This window comes from Protopterus annectens, chromosome 4.part1 (genome assembly GCF_019279795.1).
Source record: "Protopterus annectens isolate FY-2018-M chromosome 4.part1, PAN1.0, whole genome shotgun sequence".
Lineage (NCBI taxonomy): Eukaryota > Metazoa > Chordata > Ceratodontiformes > Protopteridae > Protopterus > Protopterus annectens.
Genome location: NC_056734.1, coordinates 198,790,528 through 198,815,103, shown reverse-complemented (window position 1 = coordinate 198,815,103; position 24,576 = coordinate 198,790,528). Strand labels below are relative to the sequence as shown.

General features: G+C 39.1%; 1 protein-coding gene across 1 annotated transcript in view; it reads left to right on the top strand.

Moving 5' to 3' along the window:
* The window catches only part of GPC1 (glypican 1), a 1,908,824-nt gene that overhangs the window by 1,329,557 nt on the left and 554,691 nt on the right, over positions 1-24,576 (top strand). Inside the window, exon 3 of the mRNA XM_044070103.1 lies at positions 19,159-19,550. Within this exon, the coding sequence (XP_043926038.1) occupies positions 19,159-19,550 (392 nt within the window). The remainder of the gene's footprint in view (positions 1-19,158; positions 19,551-24,576) is intronic.

Below are 24,576 nucleotides of genomic sequence, written 5' to 3'. Positions count from 1 at the left end.
TCCATCGCACACCCAGCTTGCAGAGCATATGCACTAACAACATTCATCATTACACCATCAGTTTCCAGCTTCATAAACATCACTCTATCTGACACTCTTTTCACCTCCAAAACACTCTTGGTATACCGTTCCTTCAGGATAACCCCTACCCCATTTCTCCTCCCATCCACACCATGATAGAACAACTTGAGCCCACCTCCAATACACCTGGCCTTACTTCACTTCCTCCTGGTCTCTAGTACACACAATATATCAACCATCCATCTGTCCATCATATCAGCTAGCTCTCTCCCTATACCAGTCATGCTGCCAACATTCAACGTTCCTACCCTCACTACCACACTCCTAACCTTTCTCCTCTATTCCTGCCTTCAGGCATGCCTTCCCCTCTTCTTCTCCTTCTCCTCCTTCAGCCAACAGTAGCCCAATTTCTGCCTGCACCCTGTCGGCTAACAGTACTTGTGGCGGTCATTGTTAACCTGGGCCTCGACCGATCCGGTATGTAAATCTGTATTACTGTTTAATGGTCTGTGAGCAGATTACGTAACGGGGCACTAAGTAGTAAGATTAATATTCCTGCTTTTCTTAGAAAGCCATTGTAACAGTTTCACTGACCTTGTCCTTAGGTAGACAAGATCATTTCAACCCAATTACAAAATAAAAAATAACAGTATTCGTTATAGCTGAGCTACACTGAGGGATTGTAAGTGAGCATGTCCAGCATGGTTTGTAAAGTCCCACACTGATAAAAAGCATGTGGTGTTACACTGGTTGCTAAAGCTGCTTACTGGTTGAAAGCACACACCGATTACTCCATACTACATAGGTTCTGTACTCTGCTCTGCCATGATCTTCACATGGTCAGCTCAGAAATGTTTAACTCACTTTTGATTATATAAAAACTTGTTAGTGGAGCCAATAGAAAGCAATCAAAGGCTCAGAATTTGCTATCAGTACTGCCTTCATTTATTTGTAGTTAACAGTATTTTGCTGAAATATTTTTGTGATACTTCCTTTTAAGGATGATATATATGGTTATCCTTCCCTTGCATTGTATGACTACTTGTAATATTATTTGTTTTGTTTCCAGCTGTTGTTTGTAAAATTTATAGTCTAGGGTCTACTAGTAAACTCTTACCAGATGCAATTGTGTGTGTGTATGCTAAGTCGAAGTGATAATGCTGCTTATCATATGCTGTCCCACCAGAATGCATCAGCTAACGTACATCTTTACGGCTATAGTTCAATGTTACAGAATGTTTTGGAGGTGTTACTGGTGCCAAGTGCTAGAGCAATTAAGGATAAGACCAGGGAGAACAATGCTTATTCAGAAAACAGGCCGGTGAGCAAGTATTTGGACTAGTGGGTGCTAAGGGGAAGTCATAACAACAGAATATCTATGCCACTGATTGGGTGTCTTTCTTCCAGGTGGGACAACCTTGTGGGACTTCACACACACTGTGAAAAATAGACTAAAAGTAGAATAAAAGAAGAGAGGCAAGGTGAGTTGTGCAAAAAAATACAGCAGCTATTAAGAGGGTCAGGAACTATCAGAAAAGGCAGAAAATACAAAACATAGGTGCAGATATAAAAATGACGGATGCAGGATACAAGTCAAAAGTTAAAAATGGAGAATAGGCTAAAAAAGGACAGAAAATAGGATAGGCAACAATGGTAGGAAGGAATGAGGCATCATGTTTTCTAATGTCCAGAGTTTAGAAAAAGAAACTAAATGGATAGCTGTAGATAGTGATACTGGAAGGGGAAGCTAACACAATATCTATGATAGAAAACTGAGTAAACTGTGGAAATCACTGGCATACAGCTGTCATAGAATATTCATTGTTTAAGTGGGATAAAAGAGTGCACAAATGGGAGATAAAATTACAGAGCGTATAAATTATGAGTTACTTGGGGACAGAGGAGTAGACCAAGGAACAGGTACACCTGAATTCCATCAAAAGTTAGTCAAGCCAAAGAAAAGTCTGTACATATACCACAAGAATATTTTGAGCTCCCCAAAACAGAAAATGTTGTACTGTACAGACAACAATGATCTCCATATAACTATTCCCTTGACATAATGAATATTTAGATTCTTTAATTGTTTGCTTGCAGTCAGATAGACATATTCATCAACTGCTCTTCTTCTGCATTGAGTCTTAGACAGCATAAAACAAGTATCAAACAGAGCCAAAAACAAAAGAAAGAATATAAGGTGAAGGACCAGATGAGAAAGCAAGAAATGTGGAAATGCATAAATATAGTTGCAAGTACAGAAAACTTCTGGAAGAACCTCATGTTGATCAGGAACGAACACAGGAATGGTTAAGGAGAGGTGAATTCAAACCAAGAGATGAAAGATTAGTATTGGAGGCCCAAGATAGTGGGCTGCTTACACACTGGTTTATAAAGTCCATTGAACATGTGGAAAAAACAGACAAATGTAGGTTTTGTAAAACCAAATTGGAAATAGTCGTACACATTGTTGCTGGTTGAAACATACTACTGGCAGAAGGACTGTATACAGAAAGGCAAAATAATGTGGAGAGACTGTTGCACCAGGGATTGTACAAACATTATGGTACTGAAGTGGCTGAAAAACACTGGAAACAAAGCATCAGAGAAAATGAAGAAGTCTGCATCACATGGGATCACCCATTACCAGCAGTTCAAAGATGGATGCTAGAAAACTGGATGTAGTGGTCCAAGAAAAGAAGATAAGAGTAGCATTGATTATTGAAATTGCCACACCCGGTGACTACAGTGTCTTGTGTACAGAGAGACAGAAAGTCACAAAATATCAGGATCTGCAAGCAGAAATGAGAGCAATGTGGAAGAAAGATACCCAGACAGTTCCAATAGTAGTAGGTGCAATGGGTCTTATAAAAAAGAATTTACAATCATATTTAGATATGCTACCATTCCATGTAATCCATACAAACTGCAGAAGGAGTCATTACTGGGCACATTGCGAGTGCTGCAAAGAGCACTACTGGCTGACATCAAAGATTGAGACAATACTAATTTAAAGAACTTTAATTGCACTTTGACATAGGAATGGGGTCCACTCCCATCACGGTATTAGAAACCCAAAAGATTTGGAGAAATTAGGAAAGAGCCATAATACTGTCTTCAAGTGCATTAGTAATATAGGATTTGAATTTAACAGCAGAGAATGTCTGTGGTAACAAGCAGTATTATTTCCACCCTACAACCTAGGATCATTATTTTGTTCTGAGGGTAAGGACAATCATTTTTTCATTATGAGAACAAAAAAATTCACAACACTGTTGTCAGCATAGTGTTGATCCATGGTAACAGTGCATAGACTATTAAAAATATTAAGGATATGATAAGATGTTTTGTACATTGCATATTAAAGCATACTTTATGGGAAGCATAACTCACTGAGTGGAACTGTGACATTTTGCTTTGGATGTTATCTTTATTGCATACAACAGAGAAGTAAAATGCACTGTTTTAAAATAATTCTAGAAAGCAACATTTGACACTGTACTACTTTTCTAATTCAAATTGCAATATTCTAATTTGCATTTTATCACACGTTGTTAATAATATAGCTACATTTTGTGTTAATAATCAATATTTTGAGTTGTGGCATTTTGCTTTGCATATTATTGGGATGAACAAACAGCATGCATCATTGTACAATGTATGCAGAGGCCAGCATTTGACACTGCCCAGTTGGATAAAAGAGTGAAAACAAAAATTCATAGAGCAGTATTTGGCATTGTTGTATTTTTCTAACCTGAGCAAGGACAAATTGCTTAGTATATTATCAGGCATAACACACAAGGTTAACACCATAGCACTATTCTAGAGGAATAGGCAGTATTCTGAAAAGCAGGAACTTTGACATTTTACTTTGTGTATTGTTAGTGCTACTGTATTCTGTCAAGTCCTGTTATGTGATGACGGATGGGGATGGGACCCAAATGAAGCAATGACATTTTGCACTACATTTTCCAGACAGCACATTTGTTATTGTAGTGCTTTTCAGACTGGTACTGTGACTTTCAGCTTTGCATGTCATCCAAAAGAACATACATTGAAATTTAAAGAACTGATTGATAAATAGATTTTAACTTCTAAATAATGTCAGTAACTGATCTTTATAGAATTCTTGTTATATATTAGACACGTTTATAAGTAGTTGTTTTTGTTATTCATTAGTGTTATCAGTGCATCTCTATTAAGTAAAACTATTAGTTTCATGAGTGTTTATTACTATTAAAGACCTAATTGAAGCTTTTATTACTTTGCATATGTTCCACAAAAGAAGTTTCACTAGAGCAATGTGTTTACTTGCATATACTTACAAGCAAACATAAAATAATTACTGAATAGCGAAAATTTTAAGTGTCCAACTTTTTAGACGTGCAAGTGATTCCCCTAAAGCAGCCCCAGGGTGCTAGCCTTAACATTTCAGAATTGCTGGACCATCAGGAATAAAAGATGAGAGCTTGTGGTTAGAGGTAATATATTGACTACCAGATGTTGAAATAGAGGATGGCAAACGGATAAAAGAATGGATATTTTCTTGGTACAAGAAGGAGGAAATTGTTTTGATTAGAGGCTTTAATGTTCCAGGAGAAGACTGATGCATGCCTTTATCTGTAACAGTGAGCGAGAATAATTGGTGAAGACCAGAATAAGATTTATTAAGCTAAGGAACAATTCCAAAAACTTAGAAATGAGACAAAAAAAGCAGTTCTCCTAGATAAAAATAATTATTTCCTACAGCTACAAAACAAGCATCAAAACAACCCCCAAGAAATTTTGGGCAGGAATAAATAAACTATTCCACCCTGGCAGAGCCTCCACCCCGCCTCCAACCTCCACTAGTGAAATCACAAATACACCTGGCACACTTAACAAATACTTCATAGAAACTATTTATAATCTTGTTCAAAAACAGTCCACATCTAACACCATTAATTATCCAGAACCTGTAAATAGACCCTTCCAATTTCAACCCATCCCTACCAACTATGTCAAAAGGATGCTATCCACACTTCAACCTACTACACTAGCAGCTCATGGGATACCTGCTGAATACCTTCAGTTGGCAGCCAATGAACTTGCCTTCCCTATATCCATCTTTCTAAAGAGATCTGTTTCAGAAACCTCAATACCATTCATCTGGAAGACCTCCTATATTATCCCCCTCCATAAAGGAAGTGCCTCCACTGACCTCATCAACTATCGCCCCAAAGCCATCCTGCCTCCACTAGCTAAAATACTTGAGAAATGTATACACCACCAACTTATGCAATACCTGCTTAATAGCCAATGTCTCTCTCCTACCAAATGTGGATGTCAGCCTGCTCATAGCACAACCACTGCCCTTCTCTCTTTCTCAAACCTCATCAACCAAAACAAACACATAGGCAGTCTAACTTCTGCCATATTCATGGACCTATCAAAGACCTTTGATATGGCCAACCATCTTAAATTAGTACAAGCCCTTACTGACCTTGGCAATAGTAACCAAGTATTAGCTTGGTTTCAGAGCTATCTACAAGGAAGACAACAAGCAGTTCAGTGGGACAACAACCTATCCACACTGCTACTCATCACCACAGGAGTCCCACCAGGTTCCATTTTAGGTCCCCTCCTATTCTCCATTTTCTCCAATAACTTCCACATATCTGTCAAGATGCAACAGTTATACAATACACTGATGATTCAACATTTGTGTATTCAGCCAACGATCCTCAGAAACTTCTCTCTATAACCCAAAAAGCCTTCCATACCACCGAAAACCAGTTTCTTAAGAAAAACCTAATACTTCTTTTCGTTTTTCCCGGTTAGGGTTTGCCACAGTAGATCACCTGTCCATTCATGATTGGCAGTGGAGTTTTACGGTGTTGAGTTGCCAGCTTGCAACCCAACCTTCCACAGAAGGCACAACAAAAAACCTAGTACTAAATCCCAAAAAAAAAAAAAAAAAAAAAACTGTTACTATTTATACCTAACAAATCTACCACAATACCCATCCCATTTAATAGTGTGTCAATGGATGGGACTGTCATCTCCTCTGACACTCACACTAAATTGCTAAGAGTGACCATTGATAATAACCTCAAATTTGATCACCATATAAATCAAACCATTAAAAATATCCACAAAAAACTGGGCAGTCTATATAAAAATAAAACATTTCTAACACAACCTGCTAGGATAACAATTGCTCAAACTCACCTCCTTTCCAGACTATTTTATGCCTCACCAACTTACTCAAAACCAAAACTGCCATACTCAACACCTTTTACAATCAAATTGCAAAGTTTGCTATCGGTACCCCCTACTGAGCCCACCACTACCATTCCCTAAAACAACTTGGCTGGCTTGAATTCCTTAACCTCCTAAACTATCATCAACTTTCCTTTACCCACAATCTCCTACTACTCCCAGACAAAACTCCAGCACAGGCCAGTCTAAAACTGGACAACTTCACTCTAGTGACAAAAAATTAATCAAGGTCAGCAAGACCATCAACACAGCAGGGGACTCCCTCTTCCCTAACTACATAGGCAAAATTTAGAATACCGTACCTACTGCTATTACCTCAGCAGGCTCAAAGATTACATTTAAAAGACTCCTGAAAGAACACCTAAAGCACACATAGCTATGCATGTGTTCCCCACCTGGCTGACCCCCCCTCCCCTTACTCTTGCCCTCTGACTTCAGCTTCATCACCAAAAGAATGCAACTTCTCTAGCTTCCATCCAGTTCCACCTCTAATTCTAACTCCTTAGTCAGTACCCATATGTCACTGCTAGGACACTATCTACTAAAGTTTACTTTTCTCTTTACACCTCTACTCTTACTTTATACTTAAGCTACTTAACACTTCCTGCTTTGCTTACTTAACATGTTTCCCATCAATCTCTTCTCCTACTATACTCCCTACTATGTCTAATATTTGCTCTCTTTGTTGCTATACTCCCTACTGTGGCTAACTTGCTCACAACTCAACTGTATAAAGCAAAAAATACAACCCCTACTAACAATGTTCACCATTATGTAATGTCTCAGTCTAAAACTGTAAAAGATGTGTTCAGTCTATGTAAATGTTAAATCTTAAGCTTCAATGCTATGTTACCAGTTAATGTTAAGTTTGATACTATCTATGTAAATTTGAATTAAGTTTGAATGCTATGTTATTAGTCAGTGTTAAGTTTGGTAATATCTATGTAAATTTGAATGCTTCTGTATATACCTTAAATTTTTCTTAAAATTTAACTGTGGAGCTTTTCTTCCCGGGCCTCCGCTGAAAATGGACATGCATCCAGTCGGACCTTCCCGGTCAACAAATGTAAAATAAATAAATAAATAAAATATTCAGCTAGTGCAATACAGTACAAGGAAATGTAAAATATTAGACACTTTACTCAACAGAGATGTGAGGGTTAAAGATTTAGAATTAACATAGTTCTTTCCAGCATTGACCATGCAACAGCCTGGTTCTCCATAAGGGAGATAACAAGCAAAGAAAATGAAAGTGTTGGATTCTAGGCAGACAGAATATGATAAACTAGGGGAACATTTTGAGATTAAAATCAGAGACTGGGAACACCTATAGATAAAGAGAACATGCAAACAGCTATTGAAGTGGGCTATGAAAAAAATAACAAGACAGGGAAAAGAAATAGGCTAATGTGTCAATGGAGAGTTATTGAGGCAGTCCATACAAAGGAAATAGCATTGCTTGTGTTAAATAAAAGAAGGATGCAAACAGGAGTTTGAAAGCTTAATGATTTAGCACAAAGGCAGTAACAAAGGATCTTTGTAGATAGAATAAAGAGAAGGAAAAGCATTATTTACATACATGGATAAAGAAGGAAGTTCAAGACAAAATCCAGAGAGAGTAGACAAAAAGAAGGCTTATAATGAGGATGGGGAAAAGGCAAACATTACAGTGAATATTTTGCTTCTGTATTCATATAATAGAAGAACAGAAGAGCACTAGATTGGAACTTGGGAGGACAGGCCGTGGAAGAGACAAGTTTTCAGCCAGCACCTACCAAGGGACATTATAGAAATGGAGATAAAAGAATTAAGGGAAGACAAGGCAGAGGGATCTGTTAGAAAAGGCAACACGATCCTTAAAATGATAGATGTACCCTTGGACCCCAACCAGTCACTCAGGATCATTAAGGTTCAGGGGGACTTGAGTGAGGTCCTGCTAGTTTCACTTCAAAAGAGACGACTTGCAGACATAAGGAGATAAAGCTCTCAGTGTGCCCCAGATGCTTCAAGGTCAGTTATTGAGTCTGTTGCCAAGAGAATTGGCTAGAGAAGGAAGGAAGTGAAAGACAGATAACCAGCTTAGACATCCTAGGTGGAGGGAATGGCTTATGTCCTGTCTTCTCCATTGACAGGCTTTAGCTGGCAGGCTTCACTACAGGTTTCCATCCTACCAGGAGTGCCCCCAGCCTTTAATGTAACCTATATGTTCTGGTATGGCAGGAAGGGCGTTTCTTTGGCAGTGGATGATGATTAAAGCATCATGAGAGGCAGCAAGTAAAGTAAACAAGATGGAGCTATAACTGAACAATGAAACTACTAGCCAGTTTACTTATGTTCTACTGACTTACCAAAGAATGAATCCAAGTACTGTAGCTTGGTAACATACAAGGACACATCATTTTGTCTGTATGAGGGACAAGCACCCGCACCTCCCCCACCCAGCCCTAAGTTAAATATATACCGAGCCCACAGCTGCACTGCAGTGAGTAAAATTATAAAAAACATTGAAGTGCATGGCCTTTTTGCTCCCTAAAAGTCAATGCAGTTCTCAAAAATTGTGACCACACAAAATTACTAAGCCACTCAGCAAAAGTACTCACACTGGAGTGAAGGTATGTCATGTTAACCTGACTTTAGTATCTAGGAAAGTCATGGAAAGGATGCTTTTTTCCAGGAACACAGCAAACTGTAAGATAACTGTCAAAATGCAACTGAGAAAAACAAGTCATCCATCCATCTTGATTCAGTTTTATCACTGGATTATGCTGGAACTTGAAGTAGACCTTACATTTATTTGATCTGTGATTAACTGTGTTTTATGTGTTTGATCATGTTTGGTCAAATTATCTTTTTCATAAATAAAAAGATAATTTCCTAGACTCAAGGGTATGATTTCAAGTAAGCTTTTTGGTCTTTTTGGAGCATACATTCTTCAGATTACTTACAGAAAGAGTGAAAGTATCTGGAGTATAAGGGATTCAGTAAATTAATAGTAGGGTAATGGCTTCACTGGATGTCTGCTATAAAGGTTTAATGTTGACTGTGCCTCTTAATTAGTAGGCTTTGACTAGCAGCCTAGGTGGTAAGAAGATGAACCAAGAACAATGGGCATGCAGGAACAGAAGCCACCTCACCCACCCCAGGAGATTGCAGTTGGCTAAGTCTATCCATTCCAGCACTATGGAGGGACACAGAAGTCACCTCACCCACCCCAGGAGATTGCAGTTGGCTGAGTTTATCCATGGTAACACTATGGAGGGACACAGAAGTCACCTCACCCACCCCATGAGATTGCAGTTGGCTGAGTCCATCCATGGTAGCACTATGGAGAGACACAGAAGTCACCTTACCCACCTCAGGAGGTTGCAGTGGGATGAGTCCATCCATGGTAGCACTATGGAGGGACACAGAAGTCATTGTACCCACCCCAGGAGGTTGTAGTTGACTGAGTCCATCCATGGTAGCACTAAAATCTTCTACATTAATGCCCAGCATTCCACTGCCAGTACACCATGTTATAGCTGTGATGTAGTCTGTTTTGGGGAATGAGGTGTACTGCCTACCAAAACTTTAAGGGTTATGGTTAGTAGACTGGCATGTCCTTCATGAGCCCCTCCTTTCTTTTGGCAGCTTAAAGTTTTTTGTACTTCATTAGATGGTTAGCACAAAAAATACTACTTTCATAATTCCTGATAAAAGATTTCCCTTACTTGAGTAAAATTCATTTTTGCAAATGTAATACTTTTCCCTGCATGTTACATACTTGGCACAGTTACATGGAGCAGTTCAGAGTATTATACATAGGATCATAGGAAGTTACTAGGCTACTGGCCCTGAGGCCCTTACAAGCCTAGTCAAGAATTTAGCCCATGTTCCAACAAGTCAGCACCCTATGCCACTGTCAAGCAGGGACACAGGTGGAATCCCTGGGGTGTATTTTCTGTTCCCATCCATTTATCCAGGTTGCACTTTAAAAGGTTTAGTGAGGTACTCTGCTTTACGTGGAGAGGGAGTCTATTCCACAAAAGGGGGAGTCTCTGGGTCAAAAATCTGTCTCACCAACAAGTCCTATTGATGTCACAGACCAGGCTGCGGTCGCACATGCGAATTACTTGAGTGGAGCTTGACTTGTGGATATGCAGCAGTCCCATCAGGGCTTTGTATTTCAGACAGAGGTCACCTCTGAGGAGTCTGTAGGAGACTGAGTAGAGGGACAAGGCTATTAGCCTATCTGTGTAGGGCAGATGTTTGAGGCCCTGGATTCTCTGGGTGAGGAACCTCTGTGGTCTCTCCAGCTGCTGCGTGTGCTTTGCGAGGTACATGCCAAAAGGGACATTGTACTCAATAATGGGTCTTATAAGGGAAGAATACAGGGATGTTATGACCACCATGTCCCTGGATGAGATACCCTTACTAATGAGGTGGGCCTTGTCGAAAGCTTTCCATACAACTGAGGCAATATGGTGGTCAAAAGTCAGTTTGCTATCAACCTGGGTGCCCAAGTCCCTCATGACTGATTGCATGCTTAGTGCCTTATTATCAATGTAATAATTTGTGGGGATGTCATTCTCCTGAAAAGGGATGATGATGCTTTTTTGGCATTTAGTTTGAGGCCATGCTTCTGGCACCAGTCATTTGTTTGGGTGAGACCCTCTTGGTGGATGTCCACATCACTAGGGGAATTGATGGCAGCACCCAGCTTGCAGTCATCTGAAAACCTGGTCAGCCATAGCCCACTAGATTTGGCCTGCGCCTCTGAGAAGTATATCCCAAACAGCAGAGGCCCCAAGACCATTCCCTGGGGTACACCTCTTTTTATGGGTCTAGTACTTGAGATGGCATCCTCTATTTTGACTAGGTGGGTTCTATCAGTGAGACAGTTTGCTACCCATCTGGTATCATATGGATTGATGCCTAGTTGAGAGAGTTTATCTATTATACCTGAGTGGGGAATAGTATCGAAGGCCTTGGCCAGGTCAAGGTAGGTGGTTTGCACCATCTTTCCCTCATCTATGGCCTTGGTGACTGTCTCAAAGAAGTCAACTAAATTTAACAGGCATGACCTCCCCTTAACAAAATCAAACTGTGTGGGATCAAGTGTCTGGAGGTTGCCAATGTCCTTGTTAATGAGGTCCATGATAATCCGCTTCATAGCCTTGCAGATCAGGCTAGTTAGGCTGATAGGTCTATAATTTCCTGGATCGGTGGACGCTCCACCTTTGTGCAGAGAGATGACAGTAGCTATCCTCCACTCAGCTGGGATGAAGCTGGTACTCAGGTTTTGGTTGAATAGGGTGCCTAATGATGCTGCATGTTCCTGCCTGAGTTCATGTAGGATGCAACCTGAGATGTTAACTGGTCCCATGGAGGCTTTATTTTTTGCCTTTGAGAGGGCAGAGTTGAGTTGCTCCCTAGAGATAAGGGGAGGGGGGCAGGTACTGGGGATGTCCTGTTTTACTGATGGGGGGACAGAGGAGTGAAGGTTTCACTGAACCTGTCTGCCAGCAGGTTGGCTATATCAGGTCTATATTACGGTATCGAATATTAACATATTCAAAAACGTAATAGTCGACCCGTAAATGTCGAAGTGCTAGAACCTCAAACGTTTTCAACGGAGATCTCTGTACAGTGCAGAAATGCAGGTTTTCCATTGTCTGCATTGTAGTGCAATTTCAGAGTTGGTATATTTAAGTAGTGGGGTGTTGAGGGGTGCAGGGGGGCTTGCCCCCTTGCTTACAGTGTTTAAATGGTTTGTTTGGATAGGTTTTTTTGTTTTTATTAACTGTTCGAAGTTTTAGCACTTTGACATTTACGGGTTGACTATTATGTTTTCGATTACATTAGTATTCGATAACAATATAGACCCAGCTATATCTACAGGCTTTGCATATGTGGTGACCTTGACCACCAGTTCTCAGCAGATCTGGGTACTTCCCTTGAGATTGTGGACATATGTGAAGAAAGCCTTATGACTTGTCTTTAGTAGATGTGGCCAGTTTGGATACAAAGTTTGCTTTGGAGGATTTCACTAGTGCTCTTATTTGCTTGTTCAGGCTAAGGAGAGATTGCTTCCAATTAGACACTGGCTCCTTCTTGGTCCTGGACAGCAATTTTTTCATTTTATTATAGAGTTTATTTATTGTAGATGTCCACCAGACAGGTTTACTCTTCCTTGAGGAGAGTGATTTTGTCCTGTCTGGTACTCATGATTCCATGCAGCTATATAAATGCTCATATAGTACTTTGGTGTAGGTTTGGACATATGTGCCAGTGCCTGTGGAGGGAGAGTAGGCTGTGAAGCTGTTTACACCTTCCCTCAGGAGGTTGTAATCAGCTTTGGAGAAGTTTATTTTGTTTGACCTTAGCTGGGGGGGTGGTCCAGGGAGATGGTGACTGGTTTGTGGTTGGATCTTACCAGGGATCATGACACTGTACGGATTCTGCAGTGGTTACACATGTTGGTTAATACCAAGTCCAAGATATTTTCACCTCTTGTGGAGATGTCAACCAACTGGTCCAAGGCATGTGCATTGACAAAGTCAAGGAATCTGTGGGTATTTGTGTTTTGGCATGAGTATTTCTTCCAGTCTATGGTTGGATAGTTAAAGTCACCCAGGATCAGGGTAAAGGGTTGAACCTTGATAGATTCAAAGAAGTCCAAATAGGTGAAGTGGGCATCCTGAGTCAGACCTGGAGGCCTGTAGCTAGCTTTGATTTGAATAAGGGTCTTGTCAATTGTTAACTGCACCTGGAATATTTCCTGTGCATCATACTGTTTGATCAGCCTAGAGGTGTGTATGTCTTTTATATATATTGCAACTTGACCTCCTTTTGTTTTGCTGCCCATGATATGGAGTCTGAATGAATGATAGAATGAGTAATCTGGTATGGCTGGGGTGCTCTTCGCAGCTTTGAACCAGGTTTCTGTGACTGCAGAAATGTCAGCTTCTTCCAGGGTTACGAATGCTTGCAATGAGTGCAGTTTCATGTTTAGACTCCTAGCGTTTAACAGCATGACCTTTAATTTATGTTTTGATGACATTTTCATGTTAGTAGTTTTGACCTCATGGCATTGCCTAAAAAATGCACTATTGGGGAGGCAAGAGCCTTTGCCAGGAGCTTGAAGCCCAAGGGAGACAGATGCTGGCCATCTCTGGCAAAGGATTGAGGAGTGTCAATCATGTCATCCCAGGCTGTCAGGTACTGGATCCCCTTGGAATGACATGAGAAACTAAGCCAATTGTTAAAGTCAATCATTTTCTGTTTGTACTGAGGCATCATTCTGGGTGACGGTAGCATACTGCTTAAGGCTAGGAACATACCTGCCTGACAAACATATTCGGGGAGCTCGATCATGTCTCTCTTCATATCATCCAGGGAGGTATGTCTCAAGTCATTCACTCCAACATGGACTATGACAGAGTCATAACAGTACCTGTAGAGAAACTTAAGTGCATTGGTGATATGGCGGATTCTGGCACATGACAAACTAACCGTGACTTTCTCGTTATCTAACCTGGTGAGGGGCACATCTATGTGTCTCACAATGGAGCCTCCTCTGACTAATATGTTGGGTTTATGTTTAGGCCTTAGTGGCTGTTAGACACAGCTGTATGGACTATGTGTGGCGTGTGGTGTGGTGGGCAGTGGAGTTTGTGTGCGTTTATGCCTCTGAGGTCTCTTTTGTTTGGGTATGCTTTTGTTGAGGACCTCAAGATATGTAGGGGTGTGTTGTGTAGATGTGGGTGGTGCTTGAGGTGTGGTGTTCATGTTGCCAGCCTTCTCAGTGCCAGATATACTGGTTTGTGAGGGAGAGAGCAATGATACTAGGTGCTTGGTGTAATTGCAGCTCTCACAAATTGTGTTCCTAGATGGCAGTAGTAGACGGTTATCTATGTACATGAGGCAGTTGCTACACTGTCTCAGAATGCCCATATCAACCAGACTGGCAGGAGAAAATGTAGGTAATAGTGAATTTCAAGAAGGAAGGCAGGGCATAATTTTCCTGCAAATGTGATGAAGACAGAATAATAAAACTATCACTATTAAATTCTTACATGCAGAGGTACAGTGTTTACACTTTACTGCCCACATCTGTTATAAGGTTATAGTTCCACTGGATGTAATGTCATCACACAAGCAGGAATTTCTCTGTTTTGCAATTTGGATATTGTCATGGTGTCATACACAGTGTCCCAAAACTGACTCAATACTCTAAAGTATCCTTTCTTAAATAGTAAGGCTAGTTTCCCTGGTGAGTCCTAAGCATGCTTCAAGGGAGGGGCAAGCAAGTCCAAAAAGGCTGTGTACTTAAACATAACTAGTCAATGTTTCTAATTCTTTGAGAAGGCAGTGCCGATGGATAAAAATCCCTGAATATGTACATTCCTTTGGAAAACAGCAAAATAGGACATCAAAACTTGGTTGATATGGGGGAGAAAGAGTTCTGTAGGGTGATCACTTTCTGTAGGGTGGTCACCTTCTGTTCAGTGCATCCTGTGCCTTTTTAATATGGGGAGGCCTAGCTCATTGATATTTATGAGACAAGAAGCTATGTTAAAAAATAAAGTAACATTAACATATGCCTTGGAGCTTGGCATAATGGTTACGGTATTTACCCCATGGACACATTGACACAAGGTGCAGGATTTGATTCTTACATTTGGTCATTTTCTGGTTATTGGTTAGGCATATGAAAGTCTGCAGACTAATTTGCCTAATATATACCTATGACCTATAAAAAAAGTCTGTAACTGATTTGTCTAATATGTACCTATGAACCTATAAAAAATGTCTGCAACTCTATAAACTTTCTGACTCTGTGCAGAATACAGTAGACTAGTTTGCCCTTTTCTAGCAAAAATAATTTGTCCTGTTATTCTGTATGGTTATTAGTCCAAATGTTTACTAACCATTGCTCATCTGATGAAAATTTCTAATTCAGAATCTGCCACCCCCAAACCAAGAACTACATCAGTATTAGTAAATGATTTAGCAGGGGCAATCTCCCCCACGCAGCTCTCCAACACTCTGCACAAGTATATATTGACTCCATGGTCACATAAGTGCAGAGTAAAGAAAATACAGTAATTGGTTTTGCAGCAATAGCAAAATCAAGTATTTTTCCATTGTTAAAAAGCAAACAAATACTATGCAAGTTTCACAAAAAAAGAGGATAAACAACTTCTCAAAGGAAAAATATTAAATCTCCTCGATTGTATTGGTTGGTTTTCATTACCTTCTCAGTGGCAAAAGGCGTGCTCAGACTGCTGCTTACACCCCCGCCCCCCAAAGATCACCATTCATTTATTTCTATGGCACAGCTGCTTGCATTACCATTTGCAAAAACAAAAAGGTTAGTAACAACTCATTTTGCAATTAGAAAGTTGTGATACTTTGTGAAAGTTTAACAGAGTTTATAACAAGGTCTTGATTATCAGTTGTGAATGTTGGAAGTGTGTTACAGCAGACTTTCCACTCTTCTGTGGAAGCCCTGCTTTCACTAGACAAATCCACTGAGACTAGACTCGGTGTCCACTGCTTTGCCTAAGCTACATGCCTATGAAAGATATAAATGCAGGTGTATAACTTTCTGTAAACACCTGTCTGTGACCACCACTTTATGTAAGCTGTAGGCCTATTAAATATGTAACCACAGGTGTATAACTTCCTGTATATGGGAGCATAGGATTATACACCATTACAAATGTATGCACATTTGATGAGGTGCTAGTACAACTCTGACCAGCAAGTTGTTGTGTCTTTTGGCTTTTCTCGGTTGTTGAAAATTAGCACATTCATTTCTTTTCATCCACAAAATCTATGTGTAGTGGCACAGTTGTGGAGAGATTGCAGGGGAGCTTGAGGCAGGAACTCAGTTGTGTTTTCTGGATGTTTTTGCCCCAATTACAGTTCACTTTGACCAAGTGTCATACTCACAGCACATCACATATGTGTGTTTTATATATATATATATATATATATATATAAATATAAAACACACATATGTGATGTGTGTGTTTTATATATATATATATATATATATATATATATATATATATAAATGTGTGTATAAAGATAGATATCAATAACACGGGTCCATATCACTACATCGACAAGTCATAACATCGACATTCAGTACTCCGACACGAAATCACCGACAGATTAAATAACCGAAATCCCACTTCACCGACATTCACAAGTTCGACAACGAAGCAGTCACTAAGTAAATGCCCCTAACCACTGCACAAAACTCCTACACGTACTAAACCGGGTCTACTTCAACACACTACACTACATAGCATACACACTAGCCCTGACCGAAACCCTAACCCTAAGGTCCGACACTATCGCACACTTCACCTACCTGCACCCTAACCCTAACTCACTTACCCACCCCTAGCACAAGCTCCGACACTAACGCACACTTCACCTACCTGCACCCTAACCCTAACTCACTTACCCACCCCTAGCCCAAGCTCCGACACTAACGCACACTTCACCTACCTGCACCCTAACCCTAACTCACTTACCCACCCCTAGCCCAAGCTCCGACACTATCGCACACTTCACCTACCTGCACCCTAACCCTAACTCACTTACCCACCCCTAGCCCAAGCTCCGACACTAACGCACACTTCACCTACCTGCACCCTAACCCTAACTCACTTACCCACCCCTAGCCCAAGCTCCGACACTAACGCACACTTCACCTACCTGACTGCTTTGCTGTCGAACTTGTGAATGTCGGTGAAGTGGGATTTCGGTTATTTAATCTGTCGGTGATTTCGTGTCGGTGTACTGAATGTCGATGTTATGACTTGTCGATGTAGTCATATGGACCCCAATAACACATATATAAAGAAAGATAGAGTTGTGTAGATATAGGTATAGCTATATATATATATATATATATATATATATATATATATATATATGCATGCATTTATGTATCCCCTTTTCTGTAGGCAAATGAATCAAAATTAAACTTACACAGACATTGGGAGAATATGAAAATCTCCCCAATGCGTGAAAGTCAGGATTCAACCCTGGTGCTGGGAAGAAGGGATGCTATAAGTGACTCACCATACTGCCTGCCTTTGTTAAGGACTTAGGCATACAGCCTCTGAAAATTTCACATGAAAGTATCAAGTGTTATTTCATACAGGATTATGTCATGCTTTGATATCTAATCTGCCACACAAATGTGAGTAGCCTGGGTATTATACTGACCATGACCCCTTCATTTTCACAACTGTATGTTGAATTCAGTCACATGTATGTATCGCTGTGTGCAGAGATGATAATGTCTAAGGCATGAGAGGTTTCACACAACACAGGACATGCTCTTTAGAATGTGTTTGAATGCTAAATAAAATAAAAGCATATAGAATTGTCCATCTCAGTGCAATGTCCTGTTTGGTAACCATCTGAAATGCCAGGACTAGCTAGAATAAATTCTGAAACATAGAGACTGAATGGCCATAAAAACAACATGTCTTGAATACTAATTCCAAGATGACCACATCCCAGAATATTCCCTTTTCTACAAGGTATGGTGATGTCAGACTAACTATATATATGTTCTGGAGGGCCTCTGTCCTCTGCAATAACTGCCAGACAGTCTGTATTATGAATACTTTTGCTTGCAGCATATTTAGAACTATGACTTGCTTAAATGAAATGTGTGTGTTTACATTCAGGGGGTTTATAGGTTCTTACTAAACCTATGGCAAAAAGAGAACATCAAGAAGCTCAGCCACATGGCCCAGTACTGGTGGGAAATTAACAATGCCCCCCAATAAGAAGACTTTTCCGCATAATCCTGGAGAAAATTTCTGATCACCTATTTAGTAATCCAGACTGATTTTAAAAGTTGCAATGGAACTACATTGTTTGATAGGTAAGGGCAGCCGATTCCAGAAATAGGGATATATTGCTTTGGGTATCTGCCTTGACATTTGGCGGTGTTGATGTGGTAGTACAGATCTAAGTCTCTAGAACAGGTATTAGCTTTAACATTAGTTATATCTGTGTGAGGATCAAAGTGTGGGGGGTCATTTGTAACACAGAAGGCTAAGCAGAGATCATACCATACCACTGAGTAAAGAGACTGGGATTTCATTGTATCAGAGTAGCTAAAGGTAGTGATGACTGATATCTTTTTGGTGAAGAAATATTGTGATTTCTTTACTACTACAACTGATATTGCTTTATACTGATAAGAAAAGGTTAAGAGGAAGACTGCAGGAACAGTCACTGTACTGTGAAACCAGATTCCTTGTTGTCATTACTAATGGGTTATTGTTTATGAATCACAGCAGTCATTTTATTTGCTTGGTAATGTTAGTAATGTTGAATTGCAAATTTTCTTGACCAGTGATTGGTGATACTGAATGGCTTATTATGGGGTGGTCAAAGACAACAGAGTCTGCATTGTGGTAAGAGAAAACTCAGTTACTGATAAAATAAAAAAGAAGAAAATGTATTCTTTCATGATATATTACAATATATATAGCTACTATCACATTGTAAGATAATGCTTGACTTGCCAAGGTTTAACAGATTTCTTGCCCATTTCATAATGATTTGATAACAGTAATAACTGATTAAAAATAGGGATACAAATCTGCAGGTATTCAACATGAAGTAAAGCTTTGTTTATGACATTTGAGCAGGCTTAATGCTTCAGCAGAATTTACAGAGGAAGATAGCTTTGATCAGATTATCCCATATTTGCTGATTATGACAAATCTTTCTAATGGAATGTAGAGAAACAAAGACCTGTAAGTAGCTATTGCAAATTCTGGGGTTTGATACAGTTTAGATAGACTGCCTGGAGTTATTTACACTGATGATATTTTTCTGTTGTATTTGCAGCCTTTTTCCAGGAAGTACTGAATAAATCTGAGAAGTCACTTCAAGAAAACTTTCCTGCAATGTATGGAGAACTGTACTCACAGAATGTAAAACTTTTCAAGGATATATATGGTGAATTGCGACGATACCACCGTGGGTCAAACATCAACCTTGAAGAAGCACTCAATGAGTTCTGGGCTCGCCTACTGGAAAGACTTTTCAAGCAACTCAACCCTCAGCACCAGATCACGGATGAATACCTTGACTGCATGCTGAAACACGCAGAGCAGCACCACCCGTTTGGCGAGGTGCCACGAGAGTTAAAACTGAGGGCCACAAGGGCATTCATTGCCGTGCGTTCTTTTGTCCAGGGTTTGTCTCTTGGTGGTGATGTGATCAGAAAAGTATCACAGGTATCTACAGTTTTTTATTATACTGAGTCATATTTAATTCTAGACAAGCCAACCAGTGATGGACTTTGCTGACCGATTTGTGGATCATTAATAGTGAGATATTCTCCATTTAGGAAAAGTTGAAATCTGTTCTGTCAATAACCTATTCAGTACCTTGATTACTGACAGACCTACTTCATTAGACTTCATTGTAGTAGAATAAAGCAGTACAACGTGGGCATTTGTTTTCCTCAAACTTTGATCAATTAGTTTTGTTATATATGTTTCTTTACCTTGCTATTATCATGTACTGCATAGTACTGTTTAAGTGTTACATTATGAAAATGACTTAGAAAGCATGTCAGGAACACTGCACATCAGAATATACACCTAAGTATGAGAAATTTGAGAAAGCAAAAGTGACTCAAGAAAGTATGTACTAAAAATGTAGACACTGCATGGTCATAGAGATTCTGGGCCCCCTATACTAGCTTGATATGACAACCTCCTAGGTTTTATCATTGTGTCTACAAGAAGTAACGGATAATACCTTTTTTTTTAGTTGTTGATATTCGACCTTCCATGTGCAGCCCTTTCCATTTGTTCCCCAACTATCTACATTTAACAAAATAACACAAATAGGCATATATTCTGGCATTTTAACACCTTTCTTTGTAAAGTAATATCAACAGTATAACATTTAAGACCAACTACTTGCATAAACATATGATAAAGAATGCAAAAAACATAGCTATGGAAACTGTTTTAGTGGTGGAATTTTCTCTGTGCGATCTACTTAGCCTTTGCTGTTATGTTTATGGTGTTAGCTAGTTATTGCATTCTAATCTTATTTTATAAGTTATCTCTTTTGCAGCCTGAAATTCAGAATTCTAAAAGTGTTGTTAGTAGTAAAAGTGGCATGTGACATCAAGATTCTAGGACTGTAATCTGTGTTGTGGGCACTTTATTCCAGAATTTTGTAAAAGATCACACAAGGAGACTGTGTATACTCTGTAACTGCACTTTTGTTATTTGAACACTGTGGCTATGCATAGTCACATTTGTACTGCAGTATGAGCTTTCTTTTATGAATGCTTAAAGTTACCACGACACAGAATGATAAGGTTATGTTCACTGCACCATCTACCTTCTAGTTTTAGAAACATCATTAGGCATTTTAATTCATGCACTTTACAGATAATTTGATGAGGTAGACAAAAGTCATAAAATGCATAAGGACATACTGGGAACTCAAGGCGTTCACAAATTCAACCTCTGATGCTTCTTTCAGATCAGCTGTGAACTTTGACTTCTGGTACTGGTTATGATACTTGTATCTCATTTTCAAGCTGGGTCATTATCTTTGATTAAGTCCTTCATCCTCTCATTTGGTCACTGTCCCATCTGGATAGTCAGTGTCTTTTCCTTTAGCTTGGTGAGAAACTGCGCTATTAGTTAACAGTCCATGAATCCCTTCGGACCTCCTGAAGACATACTGAATCTGAACTTATGAAACTTCAGATTCAGTATGTCTTCATGAATCCCTTCGGACCTCCTGAAGACATACTGAATCTGAACTTATGAAACTTGTTTATGGCATTATTATCTTGCTGACATTTCTATGCATGTAATTGTTTTTCTCACAGCAACATTTAAGATAGGTTTGCCTCACCCGAACATACCTATTTAGAAACAAGTCTGCAGGCAACTGACTTGTACCACAGCTGAGATCTGATATATTATCAAATTAGGAGCAACAAAACATGAACATCCAAATCAAACATTGTACCGATCAATTTTTAATTCCACTATTAAATATTTGAACATAACAGGACATTCATAGCATGTTGTCTAGGTATGAATTCTTTGAAAGATATCCAAGTACACTGGATGAATGATCTGTAGCAATATGCTCAGGGTGCTTATGAAACAAGCAATTTTCTTAGTCTACTATTTTCACTTGTGACTTGATTTCAAACCTTTAAATTAATTCCAACAACTTCCCGTGCACTTCTATGACAAATATGAACATATCATTACTGAAAGGAGATAGAAAATCAACATGTAGACTTTTCCAACATCCTGCTTGAAATCTCTGTGGATACAGTGGAGTTTATCAAGACAGTCTGTTTCAAATTACAGTACACATTCCTTAGACGTATTCAGTGTCTAGCTTTGGCTACTAGACAAACCTATATGCAGGGTGTCATTCTAACAGTTCCTGGATGCCCCTTTTAAGCTCCGATAATAATGCCTTTCTTTGTTTCCAGAGAATAATACATTGAGTTTCCCAAAGGACACAACCTTCCCCTACAAATAGTACAAATCTTTAGATGCAACCTTTCCCAACAATAATGCAGTTCTTCTCTTAATAATATACTAGCAGATGATGTCATCCTACCACTTTTTTACTTAGCACTATAGAACTATCTTAGTCTGTTTAAGTCAATCAAGCTATCATTTTAGTTTTTCTGGAAAGTTATTGAAAAAAAAATCTTCTTTCAGATTATTAATATACTTCATCTTACCTTCTGTTACTTGGTCAGCGTTTTAGGTGACGGTTTTCTCAAGAGACACTCAGCATCCCTATGGTCTTTAGAAGTTTTGTTCTCACTTTAATAACAGTTAACATCATACTAGCCCTTATTTGGGTATGTGCTGCTGCCATGGTTAACAGACGTTTATTCTCTCCAATCGGCTCTAATAACTGTTTATGATCTGTCTTTAGCTTATAGTTTCCACCCTGCAGATACTGAGGGAATCTGTTTACTCCAAAAATCAAAGAGATTTCTTTTCAAGTTGTTAGTACTTTCGGTTGTAGGACAGGAGGTACATAAGTATAATTACGCAGATACTCCTCAGCTGTGTTCAATCACACACAGTGCAATCCCTTATGCAAAAGCACTGAATGTGGACGTAAGTGACAGATTTAGTGTACAAACAGCTGCATCATGACAATAATTCTTTACATCTTTTAAATGCATTATTTTCTTGACATTTCTACTGCGAGAGATTATCTTTCTTCTTCAGCTACCTGCATAACAATGCTAATTCTGTAGCTTGATAGGCATAAATTTTCCATAATAGTTAAGTAAGCCCACCTTAAAAATAGCCTTTACTTCTTAGCCGATGGATACCATTGTTTTTGTGCAGCACACGCCACATGTGCTCAGGCTGTTATTTACCAGACTCACATTTAGATATTTTACTCTTATTCTCCACTATTGCAGTCTGTGCAAAGCTTTTTGCAGGTTGCAGTAGAGATTATCCAGTTGATTTTCCAGTAAGTAGTACGTCATACATGTATATCGCTACATTTAAATCTTTTAATACATTTCTATTATTGGGCGGCCATGGTGGTGCAGCAGTTAGCGTTGTCACCTCACAGCAAGAGGTTCTCCGGTTCGATCCTCGGCTGGGGTGCCTTCTGTGTGTAGTCTGCATGTCCTCCCTGTAGTTGCATGGGTTTCCTCCGGTTGCTCCGATTTCCTCCCACATCCCAAAGACATGCTGTAGGTGGATTGGACACTCTAAATTGGCCCTAGGTGTGAGTGTGAGTGTGTGCGTGTGTGTGCCTTCTGTGGAAGGTTTGGTGTTGGGCTGGCAACTCAACACTGTGAAACTCCACTGCCAATCATGAGCGGACAGGTGATCTGTTCTGGCGAACCCTAACCGGGAAAAGCCGAAAGAAGAATACATTTCTTTTATTCTTTACTTACTTTAAAAGACCACCTGTTAGAGATAAGTAAACCTCTGTGCATATTTATCATTACTCATGTCTTAGATTTATCATCTGACAATAATTGATATATCTGTGACCACTGCCTGATTTACAGATTCACCACACAAAGAGAATTATCCTTCTTTACTGGAGGAAAAATTGGTGCAGTTCATTTTCTATATTTCTCTGGACTACTTATGCATTTTTTCTAGTATTTTCAGCTCTTATTCAACTCTAATAACCATTGAAAATATAACTGTAAAATCAGGTGGTCACCAGCCAAATGTTGTTAAACAACAATATTTTATTAAGTGCTTTCGTTCTATTATTAGGACTTCATCAGAATAAAATAATAATCTCACTGTAGCCTTCACAGTTCTTTATATATTATCCAGATACTGAACCTTCTTAAGTGAGTAGCACAAATAACTCATGTTTCTGACACAATGAAACATAGAAGTTTCAGCATTTGCACACGACATTGGTTTAGCTTAATCTGTTAATAGAGTGATAGAGTGAGCCAGCATTTAGGAATTTTGGAGCAAAATTCCATGGGGCAAAATAAAAAAGGAAAATCAATAAGGAAATAAATGAATAATATAATTTAGATGAAAATAGACCAAATGACTTTGAAATGCATGTACACTGAGGAAATTTAAGATTTGTTGGGGTTTCTGATGTTGGGATTCAACTTTCAGAAGCATATCATCTTTAAACTGTCTTGTTAGACGATTCAGGGAGGAGGAATTCACATATATATTTGAGGATATCATAGCATATTTTGGAAATATGATTAAAATGTTTTCAGAGCAGTATTGATTAACTTTGTAGATCTGCATCAAGAAAATAAAGCTTTTCTCTTGCCCTGTAAAGAAATGAAAGATTTCAGTAGCTTGTATAGATATAGCTATTTACTCTGATTTTCCATCACTAAACTTAAAACAGCAACAGTCATATGCAAAGACAAGTAAATGTTTTCGGATGAGAAGTTAAAATTCAAAGAAACAAGAACCAGGTAGGTAAACTAGGCAGGATACAAAATGCAGAACAGTAGTAAAAAAATCCAGAACCTGGAAACATTGAGGTAAAATGCAACGTTTATTCCGATCAGGAAAAAAAAAATCACAAAGCTTTCGGGATCAACCCTTCATCAGTGTATAAAAAAGAGATCAAATGCCTTCATTTAAATTGTGAATTCAAACCATAAGACTAATCACATGACACAGTTTTAAGCACTGCAGTTTAAAGACATATATACAGGTAAAATGTTACTGAAAATCAGTATAGCCATAAAATAAGTTAAACATTTAACTAAGATCCATCCAC